This window comes from Ischnura elegans, chromosome 10 (assembly GCF_921293095.1).
Source record: "Ischnura elegans chromosome 10, ioIscEleg1.1, whole genome shotgun sequence".
Classification (NCBI taxonomy): Eukaryota; Metazoa; Arthropoda; class Insecta; order Odonata; family Coenagrionidae; genus Ischnura; species Ischnura elegans.
This window is the reverse complement of record NC_060255.1, coordinates 103336882-103355092: the sequence shown is the minus strand read 5'-3', so window position 1 is coordinate 103355092 and position 18211 is coordinate 103336882. Positions and strand designations below refer to the sequence as shown.

The window sequence follows — 18211 nt, the reverse complement described above, 5'->3', positions numbered from 1 at the left end:
GAACACATTGATGTGGAGTGCGCTTACCTGAACAGTGTCTTAGATGAGGACATATATATGGAGCAACCTGAATTTTTCGAAATTGAGGGAAAGAATAGGAACCAATATGTGTGCAAACTAAAGAAAAGTCTCTATGGTTTGAAGCAAGCAGGGAGGATGTGGTTCAAACACATAAACAATATTTTGAAGGGTATGGACTTGAAACCTTGCTTGAGTGATTCATGTGTATATGTAAATGAAACTAAGGATCTCATTGTGGCCGTGTATGTTGACGATTTTTTGGTTGTTGGGAAAAAGTCTATGATTGAAGGTTTTAAGGGCGAGATTAAAGAAAAGTTGGATGTCAAAATGTTGGGCTCTGACACCCAATTTCTTTCTGTTCATCTAACTATGCCTGACAGTGAGACGGTTGTGTTCGACCAATCTGCCCAAGTGAGTCAAATGTTAGAGTTATTTGATATTATGAACGAGACTGGGGTGTCAACACCTTTAGCTAAGGAGTGTGAAGCTGGTTTTGATATTGATTGTGATGAACCTTTTGATAAAAAATTGTATGAGCAAGCTATTGGTCATATAATGTATGTTGCATGTGCCATAGGTAAACTAAGTCAAAAGTGTGTAAATCCTACTTTGTCTGATTGGAGAGCTGTGAAGCGTGTGTTTAAGTATTTGCTCAAAACGAAAGAGTTGAAACTTGTTTATCGAAAGACTGGGAAAACTTTAAGGGTGTTTTGTGATTCAGACTTCGCAGGTTGCACAGTGGACAGAAAATCCAGGAGTGGGTATGTTTTTATACTGGCTGGCAGTGCTGTCTTGGTTGTCAAGGAAGCAAAAGATTGTGTCTCAATCAACATGTGAGGCAGAATTTGTTGCAATGCAGGAAGCAGCTAGAGAGGTTGTATGGGTATCATCCTTGTTGAAGGAATTAGGGCAATCCTTTCACTGTCCTCAACCATGTAAGATTTTTTGTGATAACCTGGGAGCCATTTCATGGTCCAAAGACGAGGTTGTTGCCGAAAGTTCAAAGCATGTCCAAGTGCGTTACTTTTATGTCAAAGACTGTGTATCCAAGGGATTAATAGTTTATGTGCACATCCCAAGCTCTGAAAATGTAGCTGACATTTTAACCAAGGGATTAAACCGTATAAAGACTCAGAAGTTCACCAAAGAATAGGGGCTGCAACTATGAGCAAAGGGGAGTGTTGAAGGGTGTGCTCAATAGTTTCTTTATGTCTGTCTGCTATGATCCTGTATCGATTGTATTGGATGATTGTCGATTGTGTGCGCGCGCACTTCCGGTGCACGCTAGTGGTCTCTCTGTGTGTGTTCGCGCCTAATGTACAATTGAGTTGCATCCGTTTATATCCGAATATATCTTGTTGAACTAACGCTGTGTGAATCTTATTACCACTGCCATAACTCCCTATAACAATCTTCTCCACCAGCAACTCAGCGAGAGCGATAAGTACTCTAGCCACCTATAATCCCCAAATTTCAGCAGAATCAGAAGAACCCCATTCCCCCCTCTCTTCCATTCAAGAGAAGAAGAATAGTGATATATTCCCGTGCATTTTTTTAATATTTTTTTTTTAAGTCCCCCCCGTGTGTGTGTGAATGGTTAATTGTGGTTATTAGGACAATAAGTGATACTTTGGAATTGGCGTTTGTCATTTTTCAAGCATTTTTGTAATATTTCACGCCAACAATTGTAAGCAGGGTTTATTTTCTTTTTTGTCATTCATTAATTGTTGTTACAGGGTATTTAACTGGCCAGTAGCAGTAGTTTAATTTTTGTTATTCAAAGAGTCATTTATTTATGTATTTTGTAGAACATTTCCCAATTGAAGTGCACATTAAACGTGTTGTTGGAATTGTAAACTGTTACGTAAGCCTTCATTATTTCGTACGCGCCAGCCCCCATTCAGCAAGTGAACCCACCCCAACTTACTTTTCCATTTCCTTTTCCCCCACCTACCCTTGCCCTCGAACCACCACCCGCTCACCTTGAGCGATCCCTCCAAACTATCCTCCCCCCACCCCCTCTGAAAGTGAAACCCGGACGGACGACGGCACGGGTTACAATATCAATGATCTACCCTCACAATTAAAAGGAAATATTTTTATGTATGCTGACGATACGAATCATCTACTGAAACGTGATGGCAATATTGTTGTTCCCACTCAAAATGCTGTCATCAAAATGGAAACATGGTGTTCAACTAACAAAGTGGCTATAAATAAATCCAAGTCTTCCTTTATATTTTTCCATCCTACTCAGAAAAAAATTGATTACAGCCCTTACATTAAATTTTCGGATTGTACTCTTAAGCGGGTTACTAATACCAAATTTCTAGGCATCTCCATAAATGAAAATCTAAACTGGGATACCCATATTAATTGTATTTCATCCTCGGTGGCTTCACGCTGCTACTTAATTAGACGGGTGATTCAGCTCACCAATATAGAAACAGCTAAATCAATTTACTATGCACATATTTATAGTAGATTAAAATATGGTATTTTACCCTGGGGTCACTCCCCTAAGGCAGTCCGTCTTTTTAAACTACAAAAATGGTCGGTAAGAATATTATGCAAAGCTGAAAAACAAGCTAGCTGCCGTAATCTTTTCAAAAGGTTACAGATCCTTCCCCTTCCTTGTATATATATTTATTATGCTGTGATGTTAATTAGAGAATTCAAACAAAAGTTGTGCCTTACCATGAATAACGATATTCATGATTATCATACAAGAAGTAGAAATGAGCTCGCAGTGAGGCAACAAAATCTTTCTCTCTTCAGTAGAGGGCCTATCAATATGAGTATTAAAATTATAATAAATTACCCAAAGCATCAAAGAGGAAATCAGACCTGGCCTTTTTAAAGCCGAATTAAAACAGTATCTTTTAGATCATTGTTATTATTCAATTGATGAATTCTTTGAGGATGCCTCGCAATTAATGTACATAATCAGGGTTCCCACTCTACCTGAACAATGAAATTCACGGCTTTTTCCAGGTTTTCACGGTTATTTTTCACGTTTTCACGGTTTTTTTAAGGTTTTCACGGTCTCAATTTTGCTAAATTCACGGTCCGTTAATAAGCCAACAGTAAGAAAATCACTGGCCGTATATCAACAGAAAATTAACGTACGCGAAAAACGCCGTGAATGTTAACGCCGCAATGAAAAGTGATATCTGTTATGACGTGATCTATCGTTTGCAAAATTCAGGGCCGACTAAAGGACCAGCCCAACCGCGCTCTTGCCCGGACGCCGAATACCCTTCGGACCTTCTTCCGTCCGGACACTCGAGGTACTTTTTTAATTCCTCGCTGAGAGATTGTTTTTTGCGCACGTTGTTATTACTGCACAGTAACCGAATTTCCCCCACCCATATATTTCTTATTTAACGGAAAATATTTTATTTAAATTGTTTATAGAATACAATAAATTGATTCTTTCTTATTCAGCGGAAAATATTTTATGAAAATTGTTAATAGAACATAATAAATCGAAAAACAATTTCATACACCGTAGTAGCACGAATCTAAGACGAACACGATTCTAAGACTACCCTCCTTTTTTGGAACTCCACTAGGGGACAATTTTTCTTTATTAATAACGATACGATTATAAAATGAATGCGGAAAAACGATCAATGCTTAATTTTTTTTGCTAGATTGCCTATGTCCCAGGAAACGCAGGATTTTGGCGAGTGATTAAGAAATTCATTAAAGGTTTCAAAACAATATTTTAGATAATAACAGGAATAGTAGTACTTTATCAAGACACATACGTCATATTGTTGATTCGACCCATATCTCTTTCAAAATTCTGAATGTTTGCTCTCCACTCGGCATTTACACTGCTATTATGGATTTCAGTCAGATGTAAAAATTCTTATCCATCAAACACCATTTCCAGTACACGTATTCACGAGAGCAATGTGCATGTTGTGCCTAAAACAACCGCATTCGCCGGTGCAGTGACTGGTTGTGAGATGGATCACGAAGGCCAAAAATAGTCAATTACTTGAATTGTTCCTGTCTAATGAATATATTTTTAATACAATTGAGGTAGTGTGTAAAGCGTGAACAATGTTGCGTTAATCGTCAGCGGCACGCCCACCTGGATCTTCGCCTTCATATCTCTACTTGTTTTCTCCAGGTAGCTCACTCTACCCCCACCCCTACCGTCATGTGCTAGCGGACAACCCAAGGCGCTCTGCAATATTCACGCGCATCTAGCCCGGATTCTTTTCTTCATGTTCAATTATTTTCAGTCCATCTCTTAAAGTTCTCAATAGGTTCTTCGGAGGGGCCATGGTCGGAAGACGACTAAAATTAAACTAGTGAAAATGACTCTATTAAAGTCACATGGAAAACACTCGGTGGTTCGAAGTCCAGCCACCCCGGAAAGTAGGGAACCACTCGTACGAGGTGAAGTTCGGAACTGATGCTATCGCGTACGGGGGTACGCAGAGCACACTGCAGAGGGCGAAGCGTGACCATAGGACTGCGCCATGAAATTTTTTACCCTAAAGATGCCCATTCTTTTCTAATTAGCGTAGCGCCAGATGATCAGATGAATTCGGATTGTTAGTAGGGAGAAACAAAAATCCTGAGAAGATATCCCTTCGTCAGTAACTCTGACAAGTGAGACTACTAGTAGTGGTATAGCTCGTAAATTGATAACTGATAACAACCTGGTATCATGTTTTCGGAACAAAATGCCGAATTTACTGCCGTAAGCTCAGCTACGAGGATATCGCGTTTCGCCAAAAATCACCATCGTATTTTTCCATCTATTTCCTTGCTTAAAATACGTCATGTGTGGTCTCGTTTTTATTAACGTGCAAATTACTAACATTTCAATCTAATAAAAGCATAATAGCAATTACTGAATATCATTGTTAGATACCTTTTGGGCTAATAGGTGATTCATGCAGCAGTTGACCTCCATAAACTGGGAACTTCGAAGCAGTTAGGCTGAAAAAGGTCAGTTAGTGAGAAGAGGGGGGAGCGCGAAACACGTTTCTATTGTTCTCGTGTAACTCGATATTTTTTTCGAAGCTAAGGTCTTCGTAATAAGATCCCTGCGCGAGCTGGGACCTGTTTTTATTTTGAAGAAGAGGAAAGCGTCAGAAGGGGGGAGGCGAATGGTGAATGGAGGGGGATAAAGGTTCTTGGGAAATGCGCTAATGTTACTTTCCCACGGCACTGAGCTTCTCCCAATGGTAGTTCCATCTCTTGGAGAAGATTCCAACTACGTGCTTGTCGTTATTAGCCATAAATGACACATTGTATTTATTTCGTCTCATTTTCGTCAAACGATGGATGCGGGAAAATTCTGCGTCGGAACCGCGATCTTCAAACGATCAATGCGAGAAACGATACTTCGGGGAACGATAGATGCGGGAAAAAATTAAATTGTCTATAAGGAACTTTATTTGGGACCAGAAACGGCGAACGATCAATGCGGGAACGATAGATCGAGGTTCCACCGTATAACTTTCTTTTGAAAGCGGCAGTGTAATGACTTCTTTTCTCTGCTATTGTAATACTCTGAAACCAAAACTGAATCGATCTCTCTAATCAGAGGCAAATCATGTTCCCTTCTTACCGTTGCTCTGGGAAAAATGGAACGACTATGTAGCATAATTAATCGTAGAGGGCGTAACTTGGTGGAAATCCATAATATCACGAATACAAGGATCAAGGAAATAGAAAAGTTCTTGATCCTTGTATTCGTGAGACTATGTAGCAGTTTATATCGCGACGGCATTGAGGCTTTAACGACACAAACAAACAGCATTACCTTAGATAGCACAAAGCGGAGGAACTGGATCACCACCGACAGTAAATAACTCCACACAAACTTTCCGGTTGCGACGTAAAACTGGCAAGTTCCAGGTCGACGCATGCGACAATCGTGTAATGCTGTGTTGCCATAAGCGGAAATCTTCTCTCGTTTTCAGGGCCGCAATGCGCGAGAATTAGTAACGTCACGCCGAAAGCTCGCTGTCACCCGGTTCAAACGCAGGGAGCGTAGTGTCCACAGCGCATGGCAGGTTGTCAAGGCTAGCGGTCTTCCAGTCATAGGATTGAGGGTGTTGAATAAACGTTCAAATTTTTCGACACAATGGCCATCTAGATTTAGTTTCGAAAGTGGTCGCTGCAGCCAGTGGGAAGGCTAATTGGGTTGAAGGGGGACTAAGCAGTGACCGAGGGAGGGGAAACCAAGCTATTTGAGGAAAGTAAACAAGCTGATGAGAAGTGGTGTCATATTTCAGGAGGGGGAGAGAAATGGCCTGCGCTGGGGAAAGATATTTTTTTCTTCAGGCAACATTCGTTCTCACGCTTTTCTGACCCATGCGACCGCATTCGACGATGCTTGCCACAATGAATAGAAGTGCGCTAGCTACGAACGAAGATGAAAATTTCTGGGAAGGTATTATTATCAAGATTGAGAGATTTTTAAGGTTTTAAGACGAAATTCACGGCTATTTCCCGGTTTTTTCACGGTAGAGGAAATTCACGGCTAATTCACGGTTTTAAGGTTTTCACGGTTGAGTGGGAACCCTGATAATATATGTATGTATTATAATATATTGTGAGTTTCTTTGTACTTTTGATTTGTTTTTTATGTTTTCCTCACGGGTCCTATATATGTATATTCATATCTTTTCTGTGACCAATAAAATATTATTATTATTCTTCCAATCCCTTTTTGCTAGTCTCCACTGCAAAACACGGATTATTTTCCCCTCCCATGCACTTCAACGTAAATTTGCTTTTAAAACAAGATTTTCCAGCACAGCTAAATTCAAAAAGTCACAAAATACAGTCACTACGAATGTAAACAAAGTTTCAATAGCAATGGCTATGATATATAAAATGGCCGCCAGTTGTTTTGGTGCAAGTTTCGAAATACGATTTTTAATCCACTATATCTATATATATAAAAAAAGTCGAAAATCGTGTTAGTTAGAACACTTATAACTCGAGAACGGCTGCACCGATTTCAATGAGATTTGGTTCTTTGGATTCGTCTCAGGCGGGGTTAACATATAGGCCATTAAAAAAAGGATAATTTCACAAAAAAAATTCATCTCTTTCCTATGGGCATGCTTTTAGGAGTTATAGTAACACAACAATTGATAAGTCGGTCAAAACTACAAATTAAATAATTTGTTTTGTTTTTACCACTTTAATAACTGAATTTAGTAACAATATAACATTTTAATTACTAAATATATTCAAAATATTAATTAAATTGAAATTACATTTTAAAAATTTAATTCGAGCTGATTGTAAGCCCAGCCGTGGCCCAGCTCGAGTTGACACTTCACTGCCGTGTTTGTAAACAAATCTCCAAGCAATTGTTGACAAACGGTAATGTCCGTGTTCCTGTCGAGGAATCGAGTAGTTTTAACTCATAACCTTGGAATGATTGCAAATTAGTTTCAGCGGGAGGTGAGCTCATCAGCAAAGAGTTCCAGAATATGATTGATCACCAAAAGAATCAAAGATGGTTGATTTAGCGAGCAAGAACGAAGATGTGGATGACTAAAACGAGGTAAATTCAAATAGTTCGTACTCTCCATGGATTCAAATATTTTAAATGTGTAACAAACGAAGACGATATCACCAACTATCTATCTGAATATTTTCTATCTGGCTTACCAAGGCACGATTTACAGAGAAATGTAGTTTCTGTGCTCATGATCTTTCGAAGCCTAAACCAACCATAACTATCCAACGGAACGTGTTTGATCATTAAAAAAATTGGTGATGAATGTGATTCACGCAACTTTACTCAAAGGAAAATTCAAAGGTTAGGAAGTCCTCATTCCGTAGATTCCATGATCTCAACTCATATGCCCTTTTGAGATTAAACGTATTCAATTTACAATTCGTGTTGCATTCGTGATAACGATTAAATAATCGCATGGTCATTCTTTCAGTTTTTGTGTTTTTTGTGCTCATGTGCTAATGAAAACCCATGATTTTCTCATGGTCAATTTAGCGTGCTATGTTCACGAGTCGATAAACCATCCTCTGTATTTCTTCCTTCGCTTCAAGTGATAGGGGGTTTTGGGCGTAGCTAATACCACGGGTCTGTAGGGTATAGAAAACTCGCTAAGGTAAGCGGGAAGTGTGGGGGCACTTCCCCCAGACATTTTTTAAGATAAATGGTTCAAAATAGTGGGTTTTGTGGCTGTGTGAATAGTTAAATATGTTTTGTTTGTTAGTCATCCATCCCCCAAATATTAATAACAAAATCTTTCATAAAAAAATTCTCTAAGCTCTTGGTGGGGGTTTATCCCCCAAAACCTCCCCTCGCTGCGTCACTGCTTTGCTTCGCTATATTTATTTAGCTTCATCCGCTTCATCTTGCGCCTGATAACAAAACAAAAACTGTTGTTTCTCAGAAGGTGCTTGACGCAAGACATTAAACCCGAATGTGTAGGGCTCACCGTGGTGCGTTTACGCATGACGTACGTTTACGCAGTGCATTTTTTCCAAACAGAGATACTAAAACTAGCGCGCCTTAAGTCATTTAATGCGAATGCTGCTTCATAGGGGCTTTTCTTGCACGATTTTGAGCATCAGTCAAGCGTCGGTCTGGGGTCGTGTCAACCTGCCCCCTGAATGGGCCAAGTGTATGCAACAGACTTGGACCTAAAAACATTTTTTTTACAGCTAATAACGAAAATAGCCAACAACTGAATGCGTATAATTTTTATTTCATGAACTGCTTTATTAAACCACAATGCCCAAAATTTCTTAAGCTAAAACGTAAGAAAATTTGTTGAAAAAAATCCGCGTAAACGTGCTCCGATTCACCCTATGTAGATTCAATAAAGAAAATGTCTTTCTGACAAGCAATTTTGGTACTCATTTACGTAGTTTTATTGAATTTGTATCCTTATTTTATTATAATAAATTAAACATGATTAAAAACGATACAGCCGCTCCTGATTTATGAATGGTGTAAGTAAACTGTAAGTTCATTGATTGTTAGGCGGTACGAAGTTCGCCGGGTCAGCTAGTTTAAATATAATAGGAAAAAATTTGTAACTTAGGTATATCGAAATGCCAAATATATATATTTTCCGTAGTTACCAAAAGTTGTGCAGATACTTGGTTGTCCCTGTTTGCACATTTTGTTGCCTAAAATTATTGGACCAAACTCAGTTTAGTCCTAAAATTTGAGTCACGGCCCTCCCTATCTTCTTTCTAGTCTTTTGGTCCAAACGGTAGGACCAAAAGCTATTTTACATGATGCAAATTTGGCAAAATGACATTTCAAGACTTCCAGTGCTGCTACCAAGAGTGGGAACAACGACTCTGCTGGTGCATAGCTACGTAAGGGAACTAGTGTGAAGGGGATAACATTATTTGTCAAAAAAATAAAAACTTGAGGTAGTACAAAATCAGTCTCATTTCTTTTCTAACATGCCTCGTGCTGCTGTGCACAAACCAGGGGGCACCTATGAATGTCTTCTTCTGGATGATGATGAGTTTGTGTAAATGCGTATTGGCTACGGAACCCCAGACAGGATAACCCTAAGTGCCCAGGATTATGGCCATGTGCAGGATTTTCTTTGTATGAAGCCCTAAGTGTGGACTTTTATGGAGGGGAAAGATGGCTGCAGTTGCACTCTTTACCTTTGAATTGCCGCCTCGGTGTTGGCGCTCCATGTGAGCTTCTCATCGAGCGTTACGACCAGGAATTTGGAAGTGGTGCTGCAACTGATCCTTGTGTTGCAGGAATACATTGGAGTGGACGGCCAGCGTTTGGATTCCCCGGCAAACTGCATGATTTGGCTTTTGGCAGGATTTAGCTTCAGCTTCCAGGTACCATCATACATATCATCAAGGTGTTCCTAGATCTGTCCCGGGGCCGTGCCTGGGTCCATGGGATTGGAGAGTATGGCAAAGTCATTGGCATATTAGAAGGTTTCGGTATTCGAGTGAGGGGGTAGGTCATTGACGTAAACGTTGCAACGGATCGGGGAGAGGATTGAACCTTGTGGGACACCATATATGTGATTGGATGCTTTGGAGATCGTGCCAGATTAAAGGAGGAGAAGAGGGTGCAGTGTGAGAGGTAGGATTGAATAAATTTGATAAGGTAAATGGAAATGTGTGAAGAGTAGAGCTTGTGAATGGGTCCTTTGAGCCAGACACGGTCAAAGGCTTTGGACTGGTCCAGGAAGACACATACTTTTTAATGATAAAGCTCTTTTGGATGCTTTCCAAGAGCCTTGTAATCTGATAAGTTGTCGAGTGGCCAGATCCAAAGCCTGCCTGTTCTTCACAGAGCACGTAGTGGGTTGCCATTTTCAGGATCAGTCTGTCCAAGATGGTTCACTTGAACATTTTCCAAAATGTTGATAGCAAGCTGATTGGCAGATGGTAGTTTAAATCGAGCAGGTTTCCTGGTTTGGGAATATGAATTACTTTTTCCCCTGGTTTCGGAAAGTAGGATTATTTACAGCAGGTGTTGATCAGGTGGCGCATGAACAGTAAAAAGTTTGGGGGCAGCTGTTTGGTGAGATGATTTGTGAAATTATCAGGACTTGGTGCTTTCTTCTTCTGTAGCTATTGAATGATGGCTTGAATTTCGGATGATGAAATAGGAGGGAATGATTTACTTGGGCAATGAATGATAGAGGAGTGGTAAACTTCGCTCCCGTCGGTGGCATCTTAGTGAATTGCCTGCGTCTTGAAATGTTTCTACCAGCTGTTCGGCGAACAGGTTGGCCTTCACAACATCCGTGGTCGCTCGGTTGCCGTTAAAATCCACTGGTGGGGCGGGAGTTTTCGGCAACGAGTGATCACGCCAATTGCCAGACAGAGTGATCCATAGTGAGTGGAGAGTGAAGAGATCTTTTGATCCCGTGATTGCTAATGGTGGGCTCGGATGACGGATGTGACCTGGTTTTGTAAAGCTATATAAAGGTTGCGCATGACCAGGCTTTGAGTTCTGCGACATGATTTCAGCTCATTATTCCGCCGTTGTATCAGAGGGAGAATGGATGGCAGGAGTGATGTATCAATGAGTGGCGTCGGTTTCTGTTTAAAAGACAACTTTTGTATGCATTGGTTGAGGCTTGTGTTGGGCAGAGATACATGGTTATCGACGTCATCAGCGGTGGTGCTGGTGCGTGGATCCGGGAGGATGATCTTATTGGCAGATGTGTTAAACTTGCTCCGTTCACTGCAGGCAGTGGGACGATGGATGGGTGGGAAAGTGGAAGGTTGAGTATTATGAGGACATGATTGGATGCGGTTTGTGAGAGGGTTACTGGCAACAGGAATGAGGAAAGATTATTGGTGAGAAACATGTCTAGTTTATCAGTGGTTTGATTGGGGTTTGCTGATTAGTGGGATGGAGAGGGTGGTGAAAGAACGGTAAATGACAAAGTAAGTTTGGCTTGATAGAGGTCTCTTCCTTTGGGTTCTGCAGCCCCAGGCTACATGTTTGCTATTTAGTCTCGACCTAGCCCGCAGTGGTAGCAAGAATTGTTTGAAAGGCAAATCCAAATACATAGTTCTTCTTTATGTCGTGTCGTTTTGGGGGCCAGTGGGTGCTCCAGACGTTAATATCACTGTTGGTGGGGGTGTGATAATTGTTTCGAGCGCATCTGTCGGTGGTGATTTTATAAGATTTTCTCCCAGGTGTTTGTTGAGGAGCAGTATCACTCTGTCGCCATTTCCCTCCTCCTGGTCCTGTCCATACTGATAGACTGGGATGCTCAATGACTCCTGTGGTCTTAGCCAAGTTTCCTGGATTAGGGCCATGTCCCGCCGATTCGAATGAAGAAAGTAAAGGAATTCACACTTCTTTGCTTTAATACTTCCCACGTTCCAGGACAATAATTTCATGTGTTTTATAGTATCTTTGTATTTTTACAGTCCATTAAGGAAAGCATGGCACCTGTGATAACCTCCTCAATTAGGATGTCTATTCTTGATTTTCCTTCGGCTGGGTTAATGATTTTCTGGGTTAGTCTGAAAAGTTTATGCCATTTTAACAGTGATTTCCCGACTCTGTGGTGGGGGTGGGTCTTTGTGGGGCCGATGCTGGCTGATTTTCTCGTAAAGTCGATGGTTGAGGGCAGTTTTTCAGGTTGTTGGTGGGCAGGCTGATGGTGGATGACAAAGGAGTTGGTGTGACTGAGGTTGATGGTAGGGTTGAGGGAGTGATGGTAGGTGACGTGGAGGTGGCTGAATGTGGTGGCGCTAGTGGTTTGGAGATTGGCGGTCGAATGTGGCTGGCATGTTGTCCAGGCATTGGCGGGGGAGCAGGAAAATTTGCCTCGTTTAGCGCTGGTGGTTCGGCAGTTGCGGCTTCTGGCATGGCTTTTAGGCGCAAAAGGCGAGCTAGTTCTTTATATTTTGGGCAACCATTGTAGATAGCCATGTGTGCACCATTTAAGTTGGCGCATTTGCCAGGAGCGTCTTTGGCTTTCGTGCAATTTGTGTAGCATTGTGGGCCGGCGTACTTCATGTACTTCAGCTCAAGACCGCATTCCTTATGTGTGTGCAACTAGTCTTGGCAACGATGGCATTTTACTGGCCCTGGCACCGGGTGGAAAGGAACTACAGAAGCCCAAGGTCCAAGGAAGTTTTTTAAGTTGGTAAGTTTCACTTTCTTCTTCGGCCGATCCAGGCAGACTTGAAACATCGGCAATGGTCGCAGGGGAACTGGCAGCAGCGGTGCAGCAGGATCGGCTTGTCGCAGTTGGTTCCGTTGCTTACTTTCATTGGGCTTTGGACGAGACGATCTGAGCTGGTGAACATGCTCCGTCGTTATTCCTTTTGCGGCTAGTTCAGAAGCGATCGGTGCTGGGGTGGAGTCTGATGGGAGTCCTTTAATGACTGAGAGTTGCTTTTTATCACCTTTCAGTTGGCAGCTAAAATGAGGTATCTGTTTTTCGGACAGTATTTTGGTTGTTGCACAAAAGTCACCAACCCTCTGGCATTAGACCATGATTTCCTTGCTTCTTAATGAAGCCACAGGCGGGTAGGTGCAAACTAAGTTGATTAGTTTGTGTTTTCCAATTCTTGATGTCCCGGATGAAAATGGGCTGGATTTTGGAAGGGGATTCAGAGTGTTGTGCAGATTCTTCATCCATTTTGTCAGGTGCAAGTGCCGCAAACGGATACAAACAAACTCCTGAGAAAAATGTGGGTGAGCTGTAGAGAACGGCTCTTCAGCAGGAATATGAACAGGAAGGAGGGCAGAAGAAAATGGTGCTCATAACACTTGTAGACCAGGCCAGCAATAATAAGATCATTTGGAGTTGGCGGAAGTAGTGGCTAAGAGAGCCGGGGTGGAAGGTGCTAAAACAATCGTTTGCTAATAGGCTTATAGAAATATTTGGGGGAAATTACGGCAAGAGCCTATTTACTCAATGGTTGTACATTTCAGATTTGATGTTCGCCACCGGCCTGCTCGAGGAAGAAATTGAGAATTGCAAGTCCAAGGTACCTTACAAAATTTGTTGTTTTGATAGTTTATTATTACATAGTTATTTCAGCTTGAAATTGCGAGAAGTGGAGATAGAAAATGACTATTCCAAGTTAATAGGGTATAGGGTCAGTGAATTTTCCGGTCAAAGCATTCGTTTGTGGCATTGTGTTGCGGCCTAGCACATTTTCTGGTTGAAATTATAAATTGTCTCGTCTACCAATCCAGTGTATGGTCCCAAATAATTGTAAACGGTTATCTCATAAACAACTTTATTATGTTGATTATGGTTCAGTCTACCATAGAACTTTCTTCCACTGGACTTTCGGGTGAAACTCAGGTCAGTTTGCAATAAGAAAGTAATTACATTCGGGGGAAACATGTGTGAGGAAAATTTGAATTCAGTCGATGGCAGTGGGGTAGCCAGGAATTTCATAAGGGGGAGTCCTAAACCAGGGGGGAGGAATTTTTACCAACATGGTACAAAGTAGAGGGTTTCAAACTAATTTAAACACCTTTCATAATTGAAAAGAACTTCATTTTTCAAAGAAATCTTTTGAAAATCCATGTCTTTTCAATATTTTGTTTTCTTTCATGAAGGAAAATAATTGTGTTTTTATATTTAGGGGGTCTGGACCCCCCGGACTTTCCCCCTTCCTACGCCACTGGTTGATGGTTTGCCTGAAGATTTTTTCCTATTTTTATTTCCAAACCAAAGCGTAACAGTTTAGGTCCTTAGCGTGTTAAAAAACAACTTGAAAGCCTATAAAAATGATTTTTAATTAATAAAAATATGTACGAAAATCTAAAAAGCATTCCTTTAATGGTATGTACCCAGAAGAAACTTGAATAATTATTTTGTATTATAGCAGCCATTTGAAAATGCATTTGGATCCAAAAATATCTGAAGACCCGGCTCCGAAATCAAGGATCCAATTCGAATCCGGATCCGCCCATGCTAGGTAAAAATGTTGAATTTTTAAAATGAAAACCTGGAGAAAGAACCATTGGCTGACTGATGCAATATGACATATTTTTCGACAATGCATTCTTAAACAACATGTTATTTAAATTTTTTTGCTACACAAGTAAAATTATGGAGACGATCTTAGGTTTTTTTTACTGAGCTTTCCTGCTAATTTACATCTTTAGTGAAATTATTTCATTCATTTCTTGTGGTTGCTCATTTTGCAATTAATTCAGATAATAAGAGTTCATCTTTAGAACCGAGTATCAAGAACTGAGAACCGATGGGGGAGAACGGGACCAGTACCGAGAGCCGAAAAAATTTAAGAGCCGACTCATTCTTAAATATAATTAAGGAAATGACTTCCAATTTTGAATGATTGTATTTGCCTATTTCCCATGCATGTCTTGTGTTTCTTCAGATGTCTATTGCTTTCCATAGATAACTGCCAAAAAGTTATTTTTCCATTTAGTAGAGAGTGCTTTTCTAGTGCACTATGTATTAGCATTAGCTTTCCAAATCTTTAGCTCCTTACACGAAAATAATGCAGAGCAACAGAATATATGTTTATTAAAATTGAGTTCAGTGTTTTTGTCTGCAATTAAGGGTCTCCAGCCAGTAGTGTAGCCACAAATTTCGTTCTGGGGGGGGGGGTTCCATTATTAGGGGAAAATTTTACACAACAGAGTAAATACTAAGTAGAGGGTTTTAAACTAATTTTAACACTTATCATAATCAAAAAAACTTCATTTGTTAAAGAAATCTTTAGTGAATTCCTGATTTTTCAATAGTATTTTGTTTCCATTTATGAGGCAAAGTACATACATAATTCTGTTTTTATAATTTGAGGTGTACGTCCGGACCTCCACCCTGGCTAAGCCACTGTCTCCTTCCTTAATCGACTAAAATGCACTGTAATCAACTGTGTGCGGTTAAACATACAAGATGGTCATAAAATGATGAGAATATACCAGCATTTGCATTTCTACTTCACTGGAAACATCGAAGAGCATCCCCAATACGTGAAGATAATTAAAAGTGAGCTTCTATTCAGCGAACTCAGTCAATTACGTACAAAAAAGTTAGTAGGGAATAGCTTTAAACAATGCAGTGATCATTTACACAATATGAGAGAACGAGAAAATGCAGCTTAATAAAATCTTAGCTGAATACAACACGAAAAATCCAGTGGCCAGAAAACAAGGAGGTTGTAAATATGTGGAGGTGGCACCACTGGTTTCGAGCGTGGAGCGAAGTGTCGCCGGAATGGGGGTGCTTGGGTAGGACGACAAGCCACGCCCACTTTGATGACCAAAACATTGACAATCCCATAAGGGTCGATGCTAACTATTTGGTGAAATATTTGGTCATAACTCGTCAATACATTAAAATAAACTATGGAACTCAGAATTTAAACCTTTTTTTCTTACTTCATTGGTAGGCTTCACGAAGTTATTTCACAAACATCTTATCCCAGGGAAAAATTATTATCAATCACCACGGTTACCTTCTACAACCAGCTCAGCTGAAAATAAATTTTACAAGAGTAAACTAGTCATTTATCTGATTACATAATTATAGCTAACGGAAATCTAACAATTACAGTAATAAAGAATATTGTCAAGGATATCCCCACCAATAAAGTGGCCAACAGACACAGAGTTTATGCATTAATAGAAGTATCGCAAATGATGTGAAAAATCCTATGACAATCACTGGTGAAACACTAATGATTATAGTAGCATTTTTCCCAAAATGCAGTTCATTTTCAGAACAAAACTTAGACACCTCAAAATATCAGTCTGAGACTAAGCCTAAAAATTGTTAAACCAAGATGGTGAATCTTTGACGACGTCATAATCTTGGAGACAGCTCCTCCTAATATTTACAACCTCCTTGCCAGTAACCCGTGAACAACTTTGCAAATAATGTTGTGTGTCAACTTTTTGTACACTTTTTCGCAGCACTCATTGCCAACACTCAAAATTTCAATGTATGATCGAGACTTGAGCGGCTTAAGTTCCACTTTATAAAGTAAGAACCTTGACACGACTGTGCAACGTGCTTTAGCTAACGTCTTACTTTACTGTAAAAGGACTTTGTAAAGTGAGCCATTTCAGTGTCGTCTATGAATCACATCCTAAGTATTCATGATGGATTTTTAGCATTTTCAGCAGAAAGAGAATCGGACCACCATAGGACGGATAGGACTACCTTCTCCACTAATAAGGCATTGACAAATTCAACCGAACGGCTCGTAAGCTTGAGAAGGCATTTCCACAATATAACAACCAGAAGAAAACTTGAAACGTTCCAAAACAAAGGCCTCAGTCTCCTCCCACACTGCTCTAAATTAACTAGAATTCAGGACATTATTACGGCTCATAAGCTGCAAACTGTCATCCAGTTACTAAATACAGTATAACCTCACCTTATCGAACTCCCGCTAAACGAAAAAATCCGTTTAACGAAAAAATGCTATAGGCCAATCACCTATGGAAATACAGTAGCGAGAAACCCCGATAAACAAACTCCTCTTTTACAAAAACTCCCAATCAACGAAATGAAATTTTTGCACGATTGAGTGAAATTCACCTCTCAATAACCAATTTTTCTGGTTATATTTTCATGTGAATAATTTAATATTTGTAGCGTGGTGACGAAATCCGTGAATTCTGGCAGGGTCTCTCAAAAGACATGAATATTGAAGGGTCATTTGATGAGTTCACCAGAGTAGACTCAAATTCAGTTATCCACAAAGCACAAATACAAACAGAGGTTGTAGAATATAATTTCTCAAAAACTCATTTTCCAAAATCGTGACTTATTTTACTTCAAGAACTCATGCATGAGGCCTTTCAAGCTGTTTTCTTATCGGCAGTTGTTTATTCGGAATACAATGGAAATGATGCTATTACAAGACTACTATAAATACATGCTACCACCTGCTGTGCTTTAATGGGTCGACGAAAGTCGCAACTCGCTTCGTTATGATAGAGTGATCTAAATTTCATGATGAAGCTATAATTGGCGCTGTTAACTAAAATTTATATTAGTGATGGTAAAATCTATTGAATTCTTAATTTTTCAGTGTAAACCTCACGAATACATGCACTCTATTTTAAATATTGAGAATAAAAGGATCGCCTCGCGCTCATCGCTGTATGCATTTTTGAAAACCGATTACAAAAGCACGCAAAGTGATTGAATAATACAAACTGAGGCTTCCTAAATGTGGTCTATTGTCCACGATTTTCATTGCAGTTGAAGGAATCAGCATTGTTTTGAAGTACGCAAAGGTAGAATGAAGATCATGCACGCAGACTCGCTTCAATTTCCGTGCCCCTAGGATGATGCAACGTGCGAATCACCTCCAAGGAATGAACTCCCGATCAACGAAACGGCAAAATTTCGGTCCCTTGAATTTCGTTTAAGAGAGGTTTGACGAGTCCAGGCTCGCGACAACTAATAACACACACACTCACAACAGATATTTAGAATCATGATCCAACAATTCCAACTAAATACCTACAAGTCACTCATCTATCAGTCTTTGCCTCCTTTTAGTTTAAAAAAATGCCAAAATAAGCATTAGTTATTGATTAAAAATGTATAAAAAATACAAAATATAAGAAAGAAATTAGAAAATAAAACAAAATGAAAAAAATTATGTAGAAGTTGTTTTTTGCAATGGAAAAACAAAAAAAATACTTGAAATGTAAAAAAACCGATTAAATGATTAAAAAATTGCAAAATTATAC

General features: G+C 39.9%; 1 protein-coding gene across 1 annotated transcript; it reads right to left on the bottom strand.

Moving 5' to 3' along the window:
* Positions 1-12040: 12040 nt before the first annotated feature.
* LOC124166499 (proline-rich receptor-like protein kinase PERK2) lies at positions 12041-12433 on the bottom strand. The gene has a single exon (XM_046544028.1). The coding sequence runs from the start codon at positions 12431-12433 to the stop codon at positions 12041-12043; it is 393 nt and encodes a 130-aa protein (XP_046399984.1).
* Positions 12434-18211: the final 5778 nt, after the last annotated feature.

Bases quoted from the DNA above. Each gene is read 5' to 3' on its own strand.
- LOC124166499 (XM_046544028.1), bottom strand. From the start codon at position 12,433: ATGGCTATCTACAATGGTTGCCCAAAATATAAAGAACTAGCTCGCCTT.